At 41.6% G+C, this 20,565-nt stretch overlaps 1 protein-coding gene across 2 annotated transcripts; it reads left to right on the top strand.

The window, feature by feature from the left end:
- The first annotated feature begins 256 nt into the window (after positions 1-256).
- LOC139390529 (serine protease hepsin-like) lies at positions 257-20,064 on the top strand. 2 transcript variants are annotated; one of them, XM_071137713.1, is made up of 14 exons: positions 288-506; positions 626-794; positions 1,275-1,400; positions 13,562-13,660; positions 14,112-14,153; positions 14,253-14,391; positions 15,024-15,143; positions 15,290-15,330; positions 15,626-15,791; positions 15,981-16,177; positions 16,901-16,996; positions 17,743-17,885; positions 18,336-18,500; positions 18,603-20,064. In XM_071137713.1, exons 3-14 carry the CDS (start codon positions 1,382-1,384, stop codon positions 18,654-18,656), a joined length of 1,281 nt encoding a protein of 426 aa, XP_070993814.1. In that variant the 5' UTR covers positions 288-506; positions 626-794; positions 1,275-1,381; the 3' UTR covers positions 18,657-20,064. The 2 variants fall into 2 exon arrangements, with proteins under 2 accessions (XP_070993805.1, XP_070993814.1); XM_071137704.1 differs by having other exon boundaries at positions 257-794.
- The last annotated feature ends 501 nt before the right edge of the window (positions 20,065-20,565 follow it).

Genomic DNA, 20,565 nt, shown 5'->3' with positions numbered 1-20,565 from the left:
GCTTGTTTTTGGTCCTGTCTATTTAGACCTTGTTCACAATGAGCATCCATTATAGGCAGATCTATGCCTACAGACCTGTCTAGTTCCAGTCTTATCCCAGCCCCATGTTTACACCCTATTGTTTAGACATTAATGTTTCACTGTCCTGCACTGTCCATTAAGCTCCTGTGGCATGGTGTAAGCCTCGGACTGGCCTACCCATGCCTCAACTTCAATGCACTTTGGTCTATCGCCTCGAACATTAGCTAAACTTAACACATACATGTGAAACTAGGAAACGGTAAATCAATTGAATGGGTTGTTAACGGTTACACTTGACTCACCATGGTCATTAAAAACAAAAGGGCTTTAACTCTGTGCTCTGCTCTGCAGGTGCCATTTGACCGATATCTCATGACGTCACCTGTGTGCTACCTTGACCGTTTCTAAAAGGCAATGAGCGCAGAACAAGTCAAACTGCTGAGCTGTCTTGTTTTTACCGGAAAAACAACTGTGTAAATACATTGGTAGCTACACGTTTTATCTATCGGAAATGATATTTTATTCTCAGTTTTGAACGGAGAACTGTTTTCTTTCATAGAAGGGGAGAAAGTGAGGAACGTTTTCTTTTCGTACTCTTTTGTAGGCATACAACCACTTGTCGAAGTATTGGGAATATCTATGGTGGAGTTTACAGCCTATTCATACTGCTACCCCGGAGGGAACAGCGAGCCTCGAGAGTAATCGCCGAGATTGTAACTTCATTTTTTCACGCTTGACTTGACAAGAAGTCATACACCTGTTGCAAAAGAGAGGTTAGTACTCTGAAAGTGGTATGGATTTTGAGTAACCTACTAACGTTACTCTGTCATTTTAAAGTATGTGAGTTGTTTTTGATCATGAAAATACATATGGAAAAGTAACAGTTACATTCTGTCCAGTGTTCACGTCTAATGGTGATTGTTATGAGTTTCTCGATATGAAAGGTATGTAGGCCTAATCATTCTATGCTGGATGGTAGGCCTATTGGTAGCTAGCTAGTATGCATACTGAGGAGAAACAGCATATCCAAATTCTGTGGTAAATTACAATATAGCTACCCCTGATCAGTAGCGACATGTTTATTACACATTTATTCCATAGAAAAATGTCGATTTCCCCTTCAGCCTGGACTATTAGTCAAATCTGCTAAAAACAACTCACTTTGCCCTTTGGTTTATTTAACTTGTTTAACCCACCTCTCTCCAGTCAAAAAGTTTATTAACGTTCATGTTCCGTGCTATCTATTTATATAGGCTGTGAATAAGACTGGGTGGCAAATTGACCATCACAGGAGCTGTGAAGCAGGGCCACTCTGAACTTCAGCTAACTCTTTTCATTTTCAACTTTTGAGCAAGAAAAAATGACTGAGAAAAAGAACGGTGAGTGTTCCACACACATCCAGACATTGTGCTTGCCACATATTTTCCCTCTATATTTGACATCAGACATCAGCGTTAAAGATTAATAGAACTGGCCACTGCTTGCTGTTTGATGGGGTAAGCTACCTTTTGTGGTGTCGAGTTTGTGATCTAGATTAGGAACCTTTTAAATATATATTTTTTCATACAGTCTATTTTTGCCGAAGATCTTTCAAATAATTTTGCTTTTATAAAAGGACACACACTCTTAGAAAAAAGGTGCTATCTAGAACTTAAAAGGATTATTTTGCTGTGCCCATAGGGGAACCCTTTGAAGATCACTTTTTGGTTCCAGGTAGAACCCTATGGGTTCTATGTAGTAACCTTTCCCCAGAGGGTTCTACATGGAACCCAAAAGTGTTCTACCTGGAACCTAAAAGGGTTTTCCAATGGGGACAGCCAAAGAACCCTTTAGAAACCCATTTTTCTAAGAGTGGAGTGATACTTTATCCATGCATCTTTGATTCTATATTTATTATTATCTATAACACAAGGAACTTCTTTTATTATCTAATTGTTGAGTCTAGAGTTATTTCTGAATGGAGAACATTATCCTTCACCATTATCAATCATTTAACAATGTTTACTAAATCCAGTGGGTTCTAGCATTGCTTTACATTGAAACATATAATCTGTCAGAGAGATGCTCACCAGGACTCTCTGACAGATTCTATGTTTCAATGTAAAGCCATTGTCAAACCCGAGTCACCATCCAATGAACAACATCTCAGTTTCCTTCTGAGTTGATCCTGTACAGTGTAGCTGAAACAGTTACAGCATGACTGGTGATTGTTGTGTTGTCTGGGTTTGTTTTGGTCTGGGTTGAGGTGTGGGCTCAGGTGTACAACACTGTGGTCTCTATCTGTGGTTTAGTTGCTGATTTGTGGCATTCCATGACTCATTGATTGATGTGTGAGACATTTTAGTCACAGTTCAGAAACATATGAAACTTTATGAAATTGTCTTTCTATTGTGAAATGAGGCAGAATACCATTTTCCTGAGAGAGACACAAGGGAATGAACTAGGCCTTTCACCTTATGTATCTCCCTTCAGCAAAGGATATGTGTATTTCCCACACACAGATTGTACTCAGGTAGAGGCTAAAACAATAGCAGGGCTTGTTCTCCAGCTCCAGGCCTGTGACTCCAGAATCCACTGGAGTGGGTTTAGGAAATGTGGGGCTTTATTGGAACCAGCAGCTGGAATACTGGAAGGGAGACTGGCCTGAGATAAAGTTATGTCAATAGCATCTGTGGTCCCTTCCTCACCCCTGTCATTACTGAGAGTCATGCGCAGGAACAATAACACATTTATCTATTGATACGGCCTCACAGGACATAGGTGGATGGGTTTGGGATGGGTTTTGTAGTCATGGAAAGTGTTTGTTATCAGTAGAATGTCTCCTCAAAATCAACAAGGTTGAGAATCGCTTTTGTACAGAGAAGGAATGTTCTAATTTAAATCTGTAGTGCAGGGTTCTGCAATGTGACTGGGTATGAAGGGTTCTGCTCTCTAGACCATACCTGTTTCAAACAATCAACTAATCATGGTCTTCATGCGTGTTAGTGCTGGGTTGGAACAAAAGCCAGCACACCCATGAGCCAGTGTATCATGGCTCCAGACTGATATCTGGAAAAGCCCTTGAATCAGCAGCCTATAACATGTGCTGAGTCAGGGCTCTCTGCGGTTGCCATAGGTGACTGCACCAAAAGAGTCAATTTTATTATATAATGTACAGTCATCTCACTAACATAGCTTCACTGTATGTTATGCAGATCAACTGTGTGTTTTATTGGTGTCTCTGAGGAATCTTTGGCCTGATCTGCTAACTATCTCTCTCAAAGAGTGCAGTGTATAAAGTCAGAAAATCTGCTGTCTCATTCACTGCCTTTCACCAAGGGAGTATCCCAAGGCTCGATCCTAGGCCCCACACCCTTCTCAGTTTACATCAACAACATAGTTCAGGCAGTAGGAAGCTCTCTCATCCATTTACAGTATATGCAGATGATACAATCTTATACCCAGCTGGCTCCTCCCTGGATTTTCTATTAAATACTCTACAACAAAGTTTTCTTAGTTTTCAACAAGCTTTCCAACTACCCTTAACCTTGTTCTGAACACCTCCAAAACAAAGGTCATGTGGTTTGGTAAGAAGAATGCCAATCTCCCCACAGGTGTGATAACTACCTCTGAGGGTTTAGAGCTTGAGGTAGTCACCTCATACAAGTACTTGGGAGTATGGCTAGACGGTACACTGTCCTTCCCTCAGCACATATCAAAGCTGCAGGCTAAAGTTAAATCTAGACTTGGTTTCCTCTATCGTAATCGCTCCTCTTTCACCCCAGCTGCCAAACTAACCCTGATTCCAATGACCATCCTACCCATGCTAGATTACGGAGACATCATTTATAGATCGGCAGGTAAGGGTGCTCTCGAGCTTCTAGATGTTCTTTACCACTCGGCCATCAGATTTGCCACCAATGCTTTTTATAGGACACATCACTGCACTCTATCATCCTCTGTAAACCGGTCATCTCTGTGTACCCGTCGCAAGACCCACTGGTTGATGCTGATTTATAGGCCTCACTCCCCCCTTTCTGAGATATCTACTGCAGCCCACATATTCCACATACAACACCCGTTCTGCCAGTCACATTCTGTTAAAGGTCCCCAAGCACACACATTCCTGGGTTGCTTGTCTTTTCAGTTTGCGGCAGCTAATGACTGTAACGAGCTGCAACAAACACTCAAACTGGACAGTTTTATCTTAATCTCTTCCTTCAAAGACTCAATCATGGACACTCTTACTGACAGTTGTGGCTGCTTTGTGTGATGTATTGTTGTCTCTACCTTCTTGCCATTTGTGCTGTTGTCTGTGCCCAATAATGTTTGTACCATGTTTTATGCTGCTACCATGTTGTGTTGCTACCATGTTGTTGTCATGTGTTGCTACCATGCTGTGTTGTCGTTTATTTTCAGCGAACTTAACATGTGTAAATATTTGTATGAACCTAGCAAGATTCAACAACTGAGACATAAACTGAACAAGTTCAACAGACATGTGACTAACAGAAATGGAACAATGTGTCCCTGAACAAAGGGGGGGGGGGATCAACATCAAAAGTAACAGTCAGTATCTCGTGTGGCCACTATCTGCATTAACTTCTTGGTGACAGGGGGGCAGTATTGGGTAGCTTGGATGAATAAGGTGCCCAAAGTAAACTGCCTGCTACTCTGTCCCAGATGCGAATATATGCATGTTATTAGTAGTATTGGATAGAAAACACTCTGAAGTTTCTAAAACTGTTTGAATGATGTCTGCGAGTATAACAGAACTCATATGGCAGGCGAAGACCTGAGATAAATCCAACCAAGAAGTGGGAAATCTGAGGCTTGTAGTTTTTTTAAACTCAGTGGGATATTGGTTATGTTGCACTTCCTAAGGCTTCCAATAGATGGCAAGAGTCTTTAGAACTTTGTTTGAGGATTCTACTGTGAAGTGGGGCCGAATGAGAGAGGAATAAGCCAGGTGTCTGGCAGATTGCCACAGGCTCTGAGGCGCAGTTACGAGAGAGTTAGCTCTCGTTCCATTGCTTTTCTACAGACATAGGAATTCTCCGGTTGGAACATTATTGAAGATTTATGATAAAAACATCCTAAAGATTGATTCTATACTTAGTTTGACAAGTTTCTACTGGCTGTAATGGAACTTTTTGAACTTTTCATCCGACGTTCGGCAGGACCTGAACGCGCTTTTGGATTTGTTTACCAAACGCCCTAACAAAAGAAGCTATTTGGACTAGAGGTCGATCGATTATGATTTTTCAACGCCGATACCGGTATCGATTATTGGAGGACCAAAAAAGCCAATACCGATTAATCGGCCGATTTATAAAAAAAAATGTATTTGTAATAATGACAATTACAACAATACTGAATGAACACTTATTTTAACTTAATATAATACATCAATAAAATCAATTTAGCCTCAAGTAAATAATGAAACATGTTCAATTTGGTTTAAATAATGCAAAAACAAAGTGTTGGAGAAGAAAGTAAAAGTGCAATATGTGCTATGTAAGAAAGCTAACGTTTCAGTTCCTTGCTCAGAACATGAGAACATATGAAAGCTGGTGGTTCCTTTTAACATGAGTCTTCAATATTCCCAGGTAAAGAGGTATAACAGTATAGCTTCTATCCCTCTCCTCGCTCCTCCCTGGGCTCGAACCAGCAACACAACGATAACAGCACGTGCTAGTTACACCAGCCTCAGGAATTATAGGACTATTTCCCTCTATACCATTTGTATTTAATTAACCTTTGACTATTGGATGTTCTTATAGGCACTTTAGTATTGCCAGTGTAACAGTACAGCTTCCGTCCCTCTCCTCGCTCCTCCCTGGGCTCGAACCAGCAACACAACGACAACAGCCACCATCCTAGCAGTGTTACCCATGCAGAGCAAGGGGAACAACTACTAGAAGGCTCAGAGTGAGTGACGTTTGAAACGCTATTAGCGAGCGCTAACTAGCTAGCCATTTCACTTCGGTTACATCAGCCTCATCTCGGGAGTTGATAGGCTTGAAGTTATAAACAGCGCAATGCTTGACGCACAATGAAGAGCTGCTGGCAAAACGCACGAAAGTGCTGTTTGAATGAATGTTTACGCACCTGCTGTTGCCTACCACCGCTCAGTCAGATACTTCGATACTTGTATGCTTGCATGCTCAGTCAGATTATATGCAACGCAGGACACGCTAGATAATATCTAGTAATATCATCAACCATGTGTAGTTAACTAGTGATTATGATTGATGGTTTTTTATAGGATAAGTTTAATGCTAGCTAGCAACTTACCTTGGCTTACTGCATTTGCGTAACAGGCAGTCTCCTTGTGGAGTGCAACGAGAGAGAGGCAGGTCGTTATTGCGTTGGACTAGTTAACTGTAAGGTTGCAAGATTGAATCCCCCGAGCAGACAAGGTGAAAATCTGTCGTTCTGCCCCTGAACGAGGCAGTTAACCCACCGTTCCTAGGCCGTCATTGAAAATAAGAATGTTGTTCTTACCTCTTGAAACTATGGGGCACTATTTTCATTTTTGAAAAAATAACGTTCCCAAAGTAAACGGGCTATTTCTCAGGACAAGATGCTAGAATATGCATATAATTGACAGCTTAGGATAGAAAACACTCTAAAGTTTCCAAAACTGTAAAAATATTGTCTGTGAGTATAACAGAACTGATATTGCAGGCGAAAGCCTGAGAAAAATCCAATCAGGAAATGACCCTTATTTTGAAGCCCCTGTCTTTCTATGCATCCCTATTGCAAATTGAAAGGGATATAAACCAGATTCCTTTTTCTATGGCTTCCCTAATGTGTCTACAGCCACTAGACATAGTTTCAGGCTTTTATTTTGAAAAATGAGCGTGAACGACAACATTGCGTCAGTGGTCAGGTGGTGGCTCTCAGAGTGATTTGTGCGTAATAGACAAAGGCGGCCATTGTTCCTCTCGCTCCTACTGAAAAGCCAATTGTCCCGGTTGATATATTATTTAATAGATATTTGAAAAACACCTTGAGGATTGATTATAAAAAACGTTTGCCATGTTTCTGTCGATATTATGGATCTAATTTGACCGCAATTTCCGGTGGATTTCTCAACAAAACGTGGACAAGAAATGGAGGTATTTCGGCTATAAAAATAATCTTTATGGAACAAAAGGAACATTTGCTGTCTAACTGGGAGTCTCGTGAGTGAAAACATCCGAAGCTCATCAAAGGTAAACAATTTAATTTGATTGCTTTTCTGATTTTCGTGACCAAGCTTCCTGCTGCTAGGCCGTCATTGAAAATAAGAATGTTGTTCTTACCTCTTGAAACTATGGGGCACTATTTTCATTTTTGAAAAGATAACGTTCCCAAAGTAAACAAGCTATTTCTCAGGACAAGATGCTAGAATATGCATATAATTGACAGCTTAGGATAGAAAACACTCTAAAGTTTCCAAAACTGTAAAAATATTGTCTGTGAGTATAACAGAACTGATATTGCAGGCGAAAGCCTGAGAAAAATCCAATCAGGAAATGACCCTTATTTTGAAGCCCCTGTCTTTCTATGCATCCCTATTGCCCATTGAAAGGGATATCAACCAGATTCCTTTTTCTATGGCTTCCCTAATGTGTCTACAGCCACTAGACATAGTTTCAGGCTTTTATTTTGAAAAATGAGCGTGAACGACAACATTGCGTCAGTGGTCAGGTGGTGGCTCTCAGAGTGATTTGTGCGTAATAGACAAAGGCGGCCATTGTTCCTCTCGCTCCTACTGAAAAGCCAATTGTCCCGGTTGATATATTATTTAATAGATATTTGAAAAACACCTTGAGGATTGATTATAAAAAACGTTTGCCATGTTTCTGTCGATATTATGGATCTAATTTGACCGCAATTTCCGGTGGATTTCTCAACAAAACGTGGACAAGAAATGGAGGTATTTCGGCTATAAAAATAATCTTTATGGAACAAAAGGAACATTTGCTGTCTAACTGGGAGTCTCGTGAGTGAAAACATCCGAAGCTCATCAAAGGTAAACAATTTAATTTGATTGCTTTTTTTGATTTTCGTGACCAAGCTTCCTGCTGCTAGCTGGACATAATGCTATGCTAGGCTATCGATAAACTTGCTTTGGCTGTAAAGCATAATTTCAAAATCAGAGATGACAGGGTGATTAACAAAAGGCTAAGATGTGTTTCACTATATTTCACTTGTGATTTCATGAATATGAATATTTTCTAGTAATATTTTTTGGCCGTTGCGCTATGTTAATTAGTGTAGTTTATGACAATTCTCCCGGATCCGGGATGGGTAGTTCTAAGAGGTTTTAACTGACTTGCCTAGTTAAATAAAGCTATATATATATATATATATATATATAATTTTTTTCATCGGCAAACCGGCTTCCAAAAATACTGATTTCCGATTGTTATGAAGACTTGAAATCGGCCCTAATTAATCAGCCATTCCGATTAATCGGTCAACCTCTAATTTGGACATAAATGATGGACATTATCGAACAAAACAAACAGTTATTGTGGAACTGCGATTCCTGGGAGTGCATTCTGATGAAGATCATCAAAGGTAAGTGAATATTTATAATGCTATTTCTGACTAATGTCGACCACCCAATATGGCGGATATCTTTTTGGCTGCTTTGTTGTCTGAACGCTGTACTCAGATTACTGCATGGTTTGCTTTTTCCGTAAAGTTTTTTTGAAATCTGACACAGCGGTTGCTTGCAACGAGCAATCCCGGATACGGATTCACAAATGAAATTAAATAAATATATTCAAACACAAGCTTAGCCTTTTGTTAACAACACTGTCATCTCAGATTTTCAAAATATGCGTTACAGCCAATGCTAGACAAGCATTTGTGTAAGTTTATCATGGCATAATGCTATGCTAGGCTCTGCTGGCAGCAGGCAACATTTTCACAAAAATAAGAAAATCAACCAAATTAAATAATTTACCTTTGAAGAACTTTGGATGCTTTCACTCAGGAGACTCCCAGATAGATAGCAAAATGTTCCTTTTTTCCAAAAATATTATTTTTGTAGGCGAAATAGCTCCCATTTGTTCATCATGCTTGGCTGAGAAATCGACCGGAAAATGCTACTATTACAACGCCGAACTTTTTTCAAAATTAGCTCCATAATATCGACAGAAACACGGCAACGTTGTTTAGGATCCATCCTCAAGGTGTTTTTGACATATATATTCGATAATATATCCACCGAGGCAATTGGTTTCTCATAAGAAGCGATTGGAAAAATGGCTACCTCAGTATTTTACGCAAGATTTTCTGCGGGAGACACCATGTGACCACTTGCTAAATATGCTCCCTTACGGCTATTCTTCAATGGAAATGCGTAAAAAGACGTCACAATGCTGTAGACACCTTGGGGAATACGTGGAAAACGTAAGCTCATTTGTAGCTCATTCACAGCCATATAAGGAGTCATTGGCATGAGGCAGTTTCAAAAAATGCGGCACTTCCTGGTTGGATTTTTATCTGGGTTTCGCCTGTAACATCAGTTCTGTGGCACTCACAGACAATATCTTTGCAGTTTTGGAAACGTCAGAGTGTCTTCTTTCCAAAGCTGTCAATTATATGTATAGTCGAGCATCTTTTCGTGACAAAATATCTTGTTTAATACGGGAACGTTTTTCATCTAAAAATTTTAGTAGCGCCCCCTAATGCATAACTGGTTTTAAGGAGAAGTATATCTCTAATTTCATGTATTTGTATTGTTGTATTATTGTATGTATTAAGTACTGCAGTGCATATCCTCCTCATGGACTGCACCAGATTTTCCAGTTCTTGCTGTGAGATGTTCCTCCACTCTTCCACCAAGGCACCTGCAAGTTCCCGGACATTTATGTGGGGAATGGCCCTAGCCCTCACCCTCCAATCCAACAAGTCCTAGACGTGCTCAATGGGATTGAGATCCAGGCTCTTCGCTGGCCATGGCAGAACACTGACATTTCTGTCTTGCTTGAAATCACGCACAGAACGAGCAGTATGGCTGGTGGCATTGTCATGCTGGAGGATCATGTCAGAATGAGCCTGCAGGAAGGGTACCACATGAGGGAGGAGGATGTCTTCCCTGTAACACACAGTGTTAAGATTGCCTGCATTGACAACAAGCTCAGCACGATGATGCTGTGACACACCGCCCCAGACCATGACGGACCCTCCACCTCCAAATCAATCCCGCTCCGGAGTACAGGCATTAGTGTAACGCCCATTCCTTTGACAATAAACGCGAATCCGACCATCACCCCTGGTGAGACAAAACCGCGACCCGTCAGTGGAGAGCACTTTTTTCCAGTCCTGTCTGGGCCAGCGACGGTGGGTTTGTGCCCATAGGCGACGTTGTCCTCACCGGTGATGTCTGGTGAGGACCTGCCTTTACAACAGGCCTGCAAGCCCTCAGTCCAGCCTTTCTCAGCCTATTGCGGACAGTCTGAGCACTGATAGAGGGATTGTGCGTTCCTGGTGTAACTCGGTCAGTTGTTGTTGCCATCCTGTACCTGTCCCGCAGGTGCGATGTTCGGATGTACCGATCCTGTGCAGGTGTTGTTACACTTGGTCTGCCACTGTGAGGACAATCAGCTGTCCGTTCTGTCTCCCTGTAGCGCTGTCTTAGGTGTCTCACAGTACAGACATTGCAATTTATTGCCCTGGCCACATCTGCAGTCCTCATGCCTCCTTGCAGCATGCCTAAGGCACGTTCACTCGAGCAGGGACCCTGGGCATCTTTCTTTTGGTGTTTTTCAGAGTCAGTAGAAAGGCCTCTTTAGTGTCCTAAGTTTTTATAACTGTGACCTTAATTGCCTACCGCCGTTGTTGGTGGAAGAAGGTGAGGACCAAGGTGCAGCGTGGTATGTGTCCATATTTATTAGAATGAACACGGAAATAACAAAAATAACAAAGAGAAACGACCGAAAACAGTTCTGTCTGGTGCAGACACACAACAGAAAACAGAAAATAATCACCCACGAAACAGAATAGAAAACAGGCTACCTAAATATGGTTCTCAATCAGGGACAACGATTGACAGCTGCCCTTGATTGAGAACCATACCAGGCCAAACACAGAAATAGCAAATCATAGAAAAACTAACATAGACAACCCACCCAACTTACGCCCTGACCATACTAAAACAAAGACATAACAAAAGAGGTAAGGTCAGAACATGACAGTGTCTGTTAATGTTCCACAGGTGCATGTTCATTAATTGTTTATGGTTCATTTTACAAGCATGGGAAACATTGTTTAAACCATTTACATTGAAGATCTGTGAAGTTGTTCGGGTTTCTATGAATTATCTTTGAAAGACAGGGTCCTGATAAAGAGACGTTTCTGTTTTTGCTGGGTTTATATATATTTTTAATCCCAGTCCCCGCCCTGCAGGTGTCCTTTTGCCTTCTGGTAAACCGTCATTGTAAATACGAGTTTGTTCTTAACTGACTTGCCTAATTAAATAAAGGTTAAAAAAAAAGAAAACCGTACTGTATACAAAAGCCAAATAAAATGTTTCATCTTAAGAGCAACTGTACTTGATGTTTTTATTTTAACGCTCTCTCAGTAAAAACCCATGTATCTTATTGTTGATGCATGGTCCACACTGATTGACATTGGTGAGTAAGGGGGAAAAAGTGGAGGATTTCCCCATCACTCTGAAGAGTCATCAGCTGCCTGTAAACTGTGCCCATTTCCTGAGGTATTGAGTATAGACGGCAGACCCCATGGCCTTACAGAACCCCCAGTGTTTTCTCACTGAATTCCAGTCTCCCTCCTTTGTTTGCGATGTTGATTTTCCTCTCTTTTAATTGGCAGAGTATCAGGTTGATGCTCGTTTTCCTTGTATAAGATACAACGGGAAAGAGTGTTATGTTATTGATAAGAGACATGCTCATCCAGCAGGCTGTATCTGTACAAGCAGCTTTGGTGATCCAGGTAGTGGGTGGCAGGTAGCCTAGCGGTTAAGAGCTTTGGTAACCAAAAGGTCGCTAGTTCGAATCCCTGAGTCGACTAAGTAAAACATCTGTCTGTGCCATTGAGCAAGGCATTTAACCCTAATTGCTCCTGTAAGTCGCTCTGGATAAGAGCGTCTGCTAAATTATTAAAATGTAAACATTTGAAATATGGTGCAACTGTTAGTGTTGTTGGTGTCGAATGGTTGAATGATGTCTTCACTATCGGGCATGTATTGATGTGTGTATTTAGGAGATTGTTCTTAAGTGTCCATCAGACTGGTTTGTTGCCCACATAGCTAGGGTCACACGACCAGATCAGTAAAACGTCTTGGCCATATAGCATACATAAAGACTTGTGTATACTTACACAGTAAGAACAGACTTGTAGACCTGTGTATTACCTACAGAGCATTCTTATAGACGTGTGTTAGACCTGAGTTGGATCCACACACAGACAGTTGGTTTGTTTGAGTCAGGAACTTATCATGCCTTGCAGTCAGTGTCTCTGCTGGTCGGCTCTGCTGGTTTGGTCTGATGTGTGGCATGTCTCCACACAGGCTGGTGCTGGCTGGCCAGCCTGCAAGGTTAATGATCACTCCAGAACTCCACTCTCTGCACCTCAGATTCCTGTCTGCAAACACAGAAGATTTACGCATGCCACCTGTGTGTGTGTGTCTGTGTGTCTGTGTGTCTGTGTGTGTGTGTGTGTGTGTGTGTGTGTGTGTGTGTGTGTGTGTGTGTGTGTGTGTGTGTGTGTGTGTGTGTGTGTGTGTGTGTGTGTGTGTGTGTGTGTGTGTGTGTGTGTGCACATAAGTGTGTCTCACACGACTTAGGTTGTAAACGGTGCTTGATCAAGTGTGGCTTTGTTTTGGTTCAACCAAACTTGTAACAGTTAGTGACTGGTCAGTTCATGGATCTTTCATCATCATCAGCAATTTAATGTAATGAAATGACCTCTCATTCTGCCCAACCTTGTGTTCTAGCTAGGGACACAGTGACAATTTGTTGGGGCTTGAGATGGCACTGAAATCAAGCTTGCAGTTTGTTTTAGCTCTATGGAAATGGAGCAGACTTTGGACTATTGATCCTATTCATTTGTACTTTTTCAATGTGCCAATTTGCCAGTGTGTTATTAAGACACTCTCTCTTCCTTTTTACCTATCTGATTAAAACACTTTCACTTCTTCAAGATGTTCAAATGTTCATAAATGACCAGCAGGGTCAAATAATAATCACAGTGGTTATAGAGGGTGCAAGAGTCAGCACATCAGGAGTAAATGTCAATCAATCAATCACATTTATTTATAAAGCCCTTTTTACATCAGCAGTTGTCACAAATGCACCCCACCTAGGGACGGAATGGGAAAGCGCAAGCAAGCCAATGACTCAGCAACCTTAATAGGGTCAGAGAATCCCAGTGAAGAGAGGGGAGCCCTGCAGAGACAGCAAGGGTGGCTTGTCATTCCAGTGCCTTGTCGTTCACCTTCATACTCCTGGGCCAGACTACCTTCCGTGTGATGTTGAACGTAATGTTATGTTTTTGTGGTGTGTGTTGTTTTTGTTGTGTGTGTTGTCTTTTCCAGGAAACGCGGGGGTGACCTTCCTGACCCCATGTCGCGTGGCAGGCGTGTGTCTAACCGTGGTGCTACTGGGGGGGATTGGAGCTGCTGTCTGGGCTGTAGGTGAGATATCTCTGCTTCTGCTCTCACATAGTAGTGATGTGTACCTTTTGGCAATGAGCACTGCTTTATGGGCAATGTAGTTTTAGTTTTTCCATAGTACAGACAGAAGAGGAAGCGAAACATCCCACTCTCTCATTTGTTTCTGTTTGAATGGAAGTCAATGAACTAAGTGCACCAGAACCAGTTGCTATCACATTGGTGTCTATGGGAGAGCCACCCCCTTAAGTAGACAGTAAATGACCAATTTTTTCAATGGTATACGGCCTGAGTGAACTATCTTAATTCATCCTCCCATCTTTGGTACAGATATTACCAACATTGTTTGATTGCAGTCAGTGGATTTGTTTGCAGGCTCTGTGAGGTTTGCTGTTTCATCAACAGAGTGTGTATGCACTTTACAGTTTTATATTACATGTTGTTGACTTTTGTTTGTTTGTTTTTCAAATCCTAGTAACATTTTGTATCAGAGAAGAAGACACAGGATTATATGATGGTAAGTGAGAGGGAAACCACTCCACCAAAGCCAACCTCATATTGTATCTGAATCGATAGAACGGTTTGTTTGATCCAGTATTTCATTGCTCCAACCCAGTCCAGGTAAACTCCAATCCAAGCTCGGACCTACGTCTCCGGGTGTTTGACTCGGCCGAGAGACGGTGGAGACACCTCTGTTCCTCAGAGGCTAACCAGCTCCTGGCCAACATCAGCTGTGAGGAGATGGGCTTTGTCAGGTGAGAAGATTGATGGATTGTGATATGAAAGGCTTTAGATTAAATACAAAAGTGGGAGTCACTATCTACAGCATGATAAAAGGAAAGGGGGATACCTAGTCAGTTGTACAACTGAAATGTGTCTTCCTCATTTAACCCAACCCATCTGAATCAGAGAGGTGTGGGGGGCTGATACCCCTATGCCATGCAAGAAGGCTGCACAGAAAGTGCTCCACCCTTGCCTGGTTGCTAAAATTCTAATGGTTTGCCTAATTTCAGTTCATGGCCACAAAGCAAGCAATGTATAGTTTAGAGAATCTAAACAGCTGTGAAATGTATTTTCAAAATCAAAAAAGATTGTATTTTCAGCTGGTGTACAAAGCTGAAAATAAAAAGAGGCGAAATCTAAACTTAAGGACAGGAAGCATAAAAATAGGATACAAAATGGATCTACCGCTTCTCAGACTTTCTTTCAATGAGATTGACAGATCTTTACCTCACATTGCTATGTGGATTTGGTTGGGTCGTACAAAAAGTTAGACATACTGCGCCTCTAAGTAACTTCATTGGGTTTAGGCCAGGGATCTTTCAACTGATCTGTCAGTGATAGAAGTCTCTGCAATAAAGAGATGCATGCCTTATGTCCCCTCCAGCGTGGTGAATTACTCCATGTCCAGTATCCCTGAAGGCAGTAACGACCGTGAGGAGTTCTTCTGTGTCAATGAGAAGGAGCTGACCTATGGCAAGAAGATCAAAGAGTCTCTATATCCATGGTAAGACATTATTTTAACACTCTTAAATCTCCTAGACGATTACCTTAAGGCAGTGTTTATTAAAGCAGCAGCCGGCTGAAAAGTAGAGAAGGGCAGGAATGTAGGGTTCCAGGCTGCTGTGTCTAACTGTTGTTGTTGTTTTTCAGTGACTGTGAAACTGGCCAGGTTTTAAGTCTGCTTTGTCAAGGTAGGTTCAGCTGAGAGGTTTGGTTTGGTCCCGTGATACTCTTTTTACACAAAGTGATGAGAAGCAACCAGAGAGTTGTACAGGATAGCTTAACTCTCTCTCTCTCCTGCATCCCCCCTGTTACCTCTCTCTTTACTCCTCCCTATCTCTCTTTCTCTCCTGTACCTCTCCCTATCTTATTTATCTCTTTACTTCTCTCTCCCTATCTCTCTCTGTCTCCTCCTTCTCCGTCCCCATCCATATCTCTTTCTCCTCCCTATCCCTCCCTCCCCTCTCTTTCTGTCTGTCTGTCTAGACTGTGGCAGGCGTAGTCTGACAGAGGACCGTATAGTGGGTGGTGTAGATGCTAGGCAGGGTAGCTGGCCATGGCAGGTCAGTTTGCAGTATGACGGGGTGCACCAGTGTGGAGGCTCCATCATCTCAGACCGCTGGATCGTCAGCGCAGCCCACTGCTTCCCAGAGTAAGCCCTGAATCTTTTTCTACTTTGCTCTCTTTCACTCTCTCTCTCACACACACATACACATACACACACACACACACACACACACACACACACACACACACACACACACACACACACACACACACACACACACACACACACACACACACACACTTCTTCTCATGGATTCTATTTGCCCTCTCTCAGGAGGAACCGACAGGTGTCTCGATGGAGGGTGTTACTGGGCTCCATCTACAACAAGCTCACCCATAAGAATGTTAGAGTTCTTGAGGTAAAGACTGTGGTGTACCACAGCAGCTACCTGCCCTTTGTAGACCCCAACATAGACGACAACAGCAGAGACATCGCTGTCCTGGCTCTGGCCCAGCCTCTGCACTTCACAGGTAAACACATCCGGGCCCATTTTGTTATATTCTTAATATACGGTGATGATTTGTTGTTCTTTTTCAAGGCACATCAGACAAAGCCACTGTGTGCTTAGAGGTAGAAGAGGGAGAGAGAGAGAGAGAGATAGAGAGAAGGGGATGAGAGAGAAGTGATAAAGCGAAATAGAGATGAGGGACAAGTCACTATGGTAATTCCCTTCCTCAAGGTTCAGGTTTCCAGTCAGACTACCAAACAAAGGCCCTCTTTACTGCCTGCCTGCAGTCGCCTGGACAAAAGACAATGATATCAGAATTGGATAGAATAGTTTGCCCTCTGTTTCACTGTCATTTTTCCTTTCCTGGAATCGCTGTAAGTACATAGAAAAACATTACATTGTTATAATGTGAGAGCGAAAACTCTCTAGGACAGCGTTTCCCAAACTCGGTCCTCTGGACCCCAATGCAGTGAACTTCCTGTTGTTTATCAAGGACAGATATATTGGGCCCTGTCTGACATCTAGTGGTTGGACTCAGAATTGCAGCTATTCTAATGATAAAATATCACGCTGGTGGGGAAATTAAGAACACACAACATCAGCCGACAAGATTAACATTGTCCGTAGTGATTACAACACACAAGCCAGCAAGTAAACTATCTTAACCATTTTTGTGCAAGTATACATTTAAATTCAATTCAATCTCATCTCTCCCTCACTCCTCTTCACTTTCTGTTTTCTGTAGACTACATCCAGCCGGTGTGCTTACCCCACTACGGCCAGCGCCTGATTGACGGCCAGATGGGGACAGTGACAGGCTGGGGAAATGTAGGTTACTATGGTAAGTGACTGTGTAAGCTTCTACATCCTTAAATGTAGATCTGGTCCCAGTGTCAGATACTGTAGGATAGGGGCTTAAAGCATCATCAGGTCCCAGAGCCAGATACTGTAGGATATGGACTTAAAGCATCATCTGGTCCCAGAGCCAGATACTGTAGGATATGGACTTAAAGCATCATCTGGTCCCAAAGCCAGATACTGTAGGATATGGACTTAAAGCATCATCTGGTCCCAGAGCCAGATACTGTAGGATATGGACTTAAAGCATCATCTGGTCCCAGAGCCAGATACTGTAGGATATGGACTTAAAGCATCATCTGGTCCCAGAGCCAGATACTGTAGGATATGGACTTAAAGCATCATCTGGTCCCAGAGCCAGATACTGTAGGAGCTGGGTTTAAAACATCATCTGGAACCATAGAGAGACAGAGTATCTGTATCATTGTTGTCATTGGACAAGACAGCCTCTCCCTATATCTTTCTTTCTCTCTCTCCTCTCTCTTTCTGCATGACCTTTGAATATGTAAACAGGGACAGTGTCATAGTGTGCAGATGTGCCAAGCACTATTGACCAGGAATCGACAATCTTTTGGTCAGATATGGTTGTCGGATCACGCCATCATTAATGTGTATGGAGTGATTAATAGCTCTCTCTCGCGCTTTCTCTCTGTCCCTCGAGCTTTCTCTCTCTCTTTCTATTCCTCTCTCTTTGTTCTCTCTATATCTCTCGCTCTCTTTCTCTCTTAGGGACTCTTGCTGACGTTCTTCAGGAGGCTAACGTGCCAATCATCAACGACGCTGTCTGTAACGCCCCTGATTACTATGACAACCAGATCACCACCAGCATGTTCTGTGCTGGCTTTGAGAAGGGTGGTACCGATGCCTGTCAGGTAACCAGCTAGTGACATCTAATTTCCCTGCTCTGGCAGTCAATGAATAAACTTGAACAAAAAATTACACCTTCCATCCTCCACTTACAAACATGTCAATTATTGACATCTGAATGTGTCGGATATGAGCAAGTTGCTCTCTATCCAGATTCTACATGAGAAATTGCTAATATTTATATAATCCATTCACCCAAGTGAGACTGATTTTATAATTTTTTATTTTACTTTTATTTAACTTGGAAAGTCAGTTAAGAACAGATTCTTATTTTCAATGACAGCCTAGGAACAGTGGGTTAACTGCCTTGTCAGAAAGACAGATTTGTACCTTGTCAGCTCAGGGATTTGAACTTGCAACCTTTCAGTTACTAGTCCCAACACTCTAACCACTAGGCTACGCTGCCACCCCATAATGTACTGTATGTGAGTGGTTAACCTTTTTTTTTATCTCAGGGGGACAGCGGGGGCCCGTTTGTGGCTGAGGACTCCCTGTCCAAGGCCAGCCGCTACCGCCTGCTGGGGGTGGTGAGCTGGGGAACAGGCTGTGCCATGGCCAAGAAGCCTGGCGTCTACACCAGAGTGTCCCGCTTCCTACCCTGGATCTCCTCAGCCATGAGGGTGAGTACAGTACACAGACACACACACGCACGCACACACACACACGTACACAGATGCACACAGGTGGAAGTATAATCTTCTTTTCCTGTCTTATCTTCACAGACGTATCACAATTCACCAGGAGTGCACAAAATGGCGCGTACATGGGAGCACTGACCTTTAAGGGATCAGAAATGACCAAATTATTATCCATTCAGACTTACTGCACTTCACCTGTCCAAAAAACCCATCCTTTAGGGGAACCTTGTGCAGAACTTGGATGTATAGGTAAATTCAACTAGATTACTGGAAGAAAGCCTTGAAGTGGTAGCTTGACCAAAGAATTATCAACATGTTTATGGTCTTGTGAAATGAGAAAGTGTCAAATGAAAAGACTTATGGGACTTGCATGACAAAGTCATAGAAAATCACCACTCTGCCAGCCAATGTACAGGTTGTACTGTCATGGGGATTAGTTGTATGTCATTAAAGGGTTAATTTTTGTATTCAGGGTTTCCTTACAGTTTGACTCTTTTCAGGTGCAACCAACTTATGATACACAACAAGCCTGTGTATCAAAATGTAACGCTCAAACAGATGTTAAATAACATTCTGGCTGGTTTTGCCGTGAAGTTTCTCCTTTATATGATTCCCTTGAACAAATAATGCCAAAGTTACTGAAGAGATTTTAACATAGACAACATGTAGCTGAAATTCCATGATACCTAAAATGTTTGTAACAAATAAAACATTGGTGTCAGATATTCAGCTCTTGAGTTGTCTCTCTATCCTTTGTTTGTATCACAGATTGCAGTTCAGAGTGACTGTTACGCCCTGTAATGACACGTTTCTTAGTTTTGTTTTTGGTGGGGACATGAATTTAGGGACAAGTTACAGGTGAAATGTAAAGGATATTTCTATAGCCTGTATAGATTAGAAATTAGAACGTATGAGATATTCATAGTTAAATCAGAGTTTTATTTGTTTGGCTTTATTGTAAATATTAGTAACAGATTTTTTGAAAGTGGATGTTTATTTGTAAGTGATCCATGGATTTCAATCACAAATGTGCAATAACAACCAGAATGATGTTCTTATTAACCATTTCTGCTTCATAAGTTACTAAGGAATTACGGTTAGCAACACCAAGTCATATTACATATTCATCACAAAATGATGCACTACACTACAGAGATCATACTCAGCTGTGTGTTGTCAGTTAAGGGCCTATTACCTGCTGAGAACCACAACTACCTTATTGGTAGATAATTAGCTACACAGCAACACTAGAAAAACTCTGTATTGTCTGTTGATCATCATGACTCAATTTGCTGTAGTTTAATGTGATGTAGTTTATCAAGCTTATTTGACGGTCTTTATGCTTTAATTTCCTCGTTTTATATTGTTTGAAGTCTAGTCTCTATGCAGATGACTTCAACAGATGTGAATGTATATATATTTTCTGTGAAGAAATTATGAAATTCTTAGTAAGGATGTTATTGTTACTAATTTAAACTCTGTTCCTTCTGTAAATGTAAATTGTTCTATTGAATATTGTATTGAAATAAAGATTTAATTTAACAAACTGGATGAAGTATGTCAAATGTCATCTACAGATATAGGATCTTAATTTGAGACAGTTGGATACAGAAGGAAAATAATCCTGCAGCAACAGGAAATGTGAATTATTATGTGGACTATAATTAATGTACATTTTTGTAGGGGTTGATACATTTTCCGTAATGGAAAATCAAGTGGAAATTACAAACATCCAGAAGCCTTTTTAAAGTTGTACATTTCCTTCAACCGGGTGATCAAATTAAGATCTTACATCTGTACCACCAAAGCCTCAGTAAAAAGCCTTTCATTTCCGTAACACATAACACCTTGTATCTGGAAACATTTGTGAAACTGGTTTTATGGAATCTAAATATTCCTGGTTTACAGGAACGGAACTATTCAGACATCCTGAAAGGTGATACTATAAATGGCTCACTATATGATCAGTTCTACAGTCAATGTGATCTAACTTATCATTAAATCATTGGATAACTCATGACTGCCCCGAATGACCCCTGCCAGGCAA

Source organism: Oncorhynchus clarkii, chromosome 3, assembly GCF_045791955.1.
Source record: "Oncorhynchus clarkii lewisi isolate Uvic-CL-2024 chromosome 3, UVic_Ocla_1.0, whole genome shotgun sequence".
Lineage (NCBI taxonomy): Eukaryota > Metazoa > Chordata > Actinopteri > Salmoniformes > Salmonidae > Oncorhynchus > Oncorhynchus clarkii.
The sequence above is the reverse complement of the archived record's forward strand: the minus strand, read 5'-3'. Positions and strand labels throughout refer to the sequence as shown.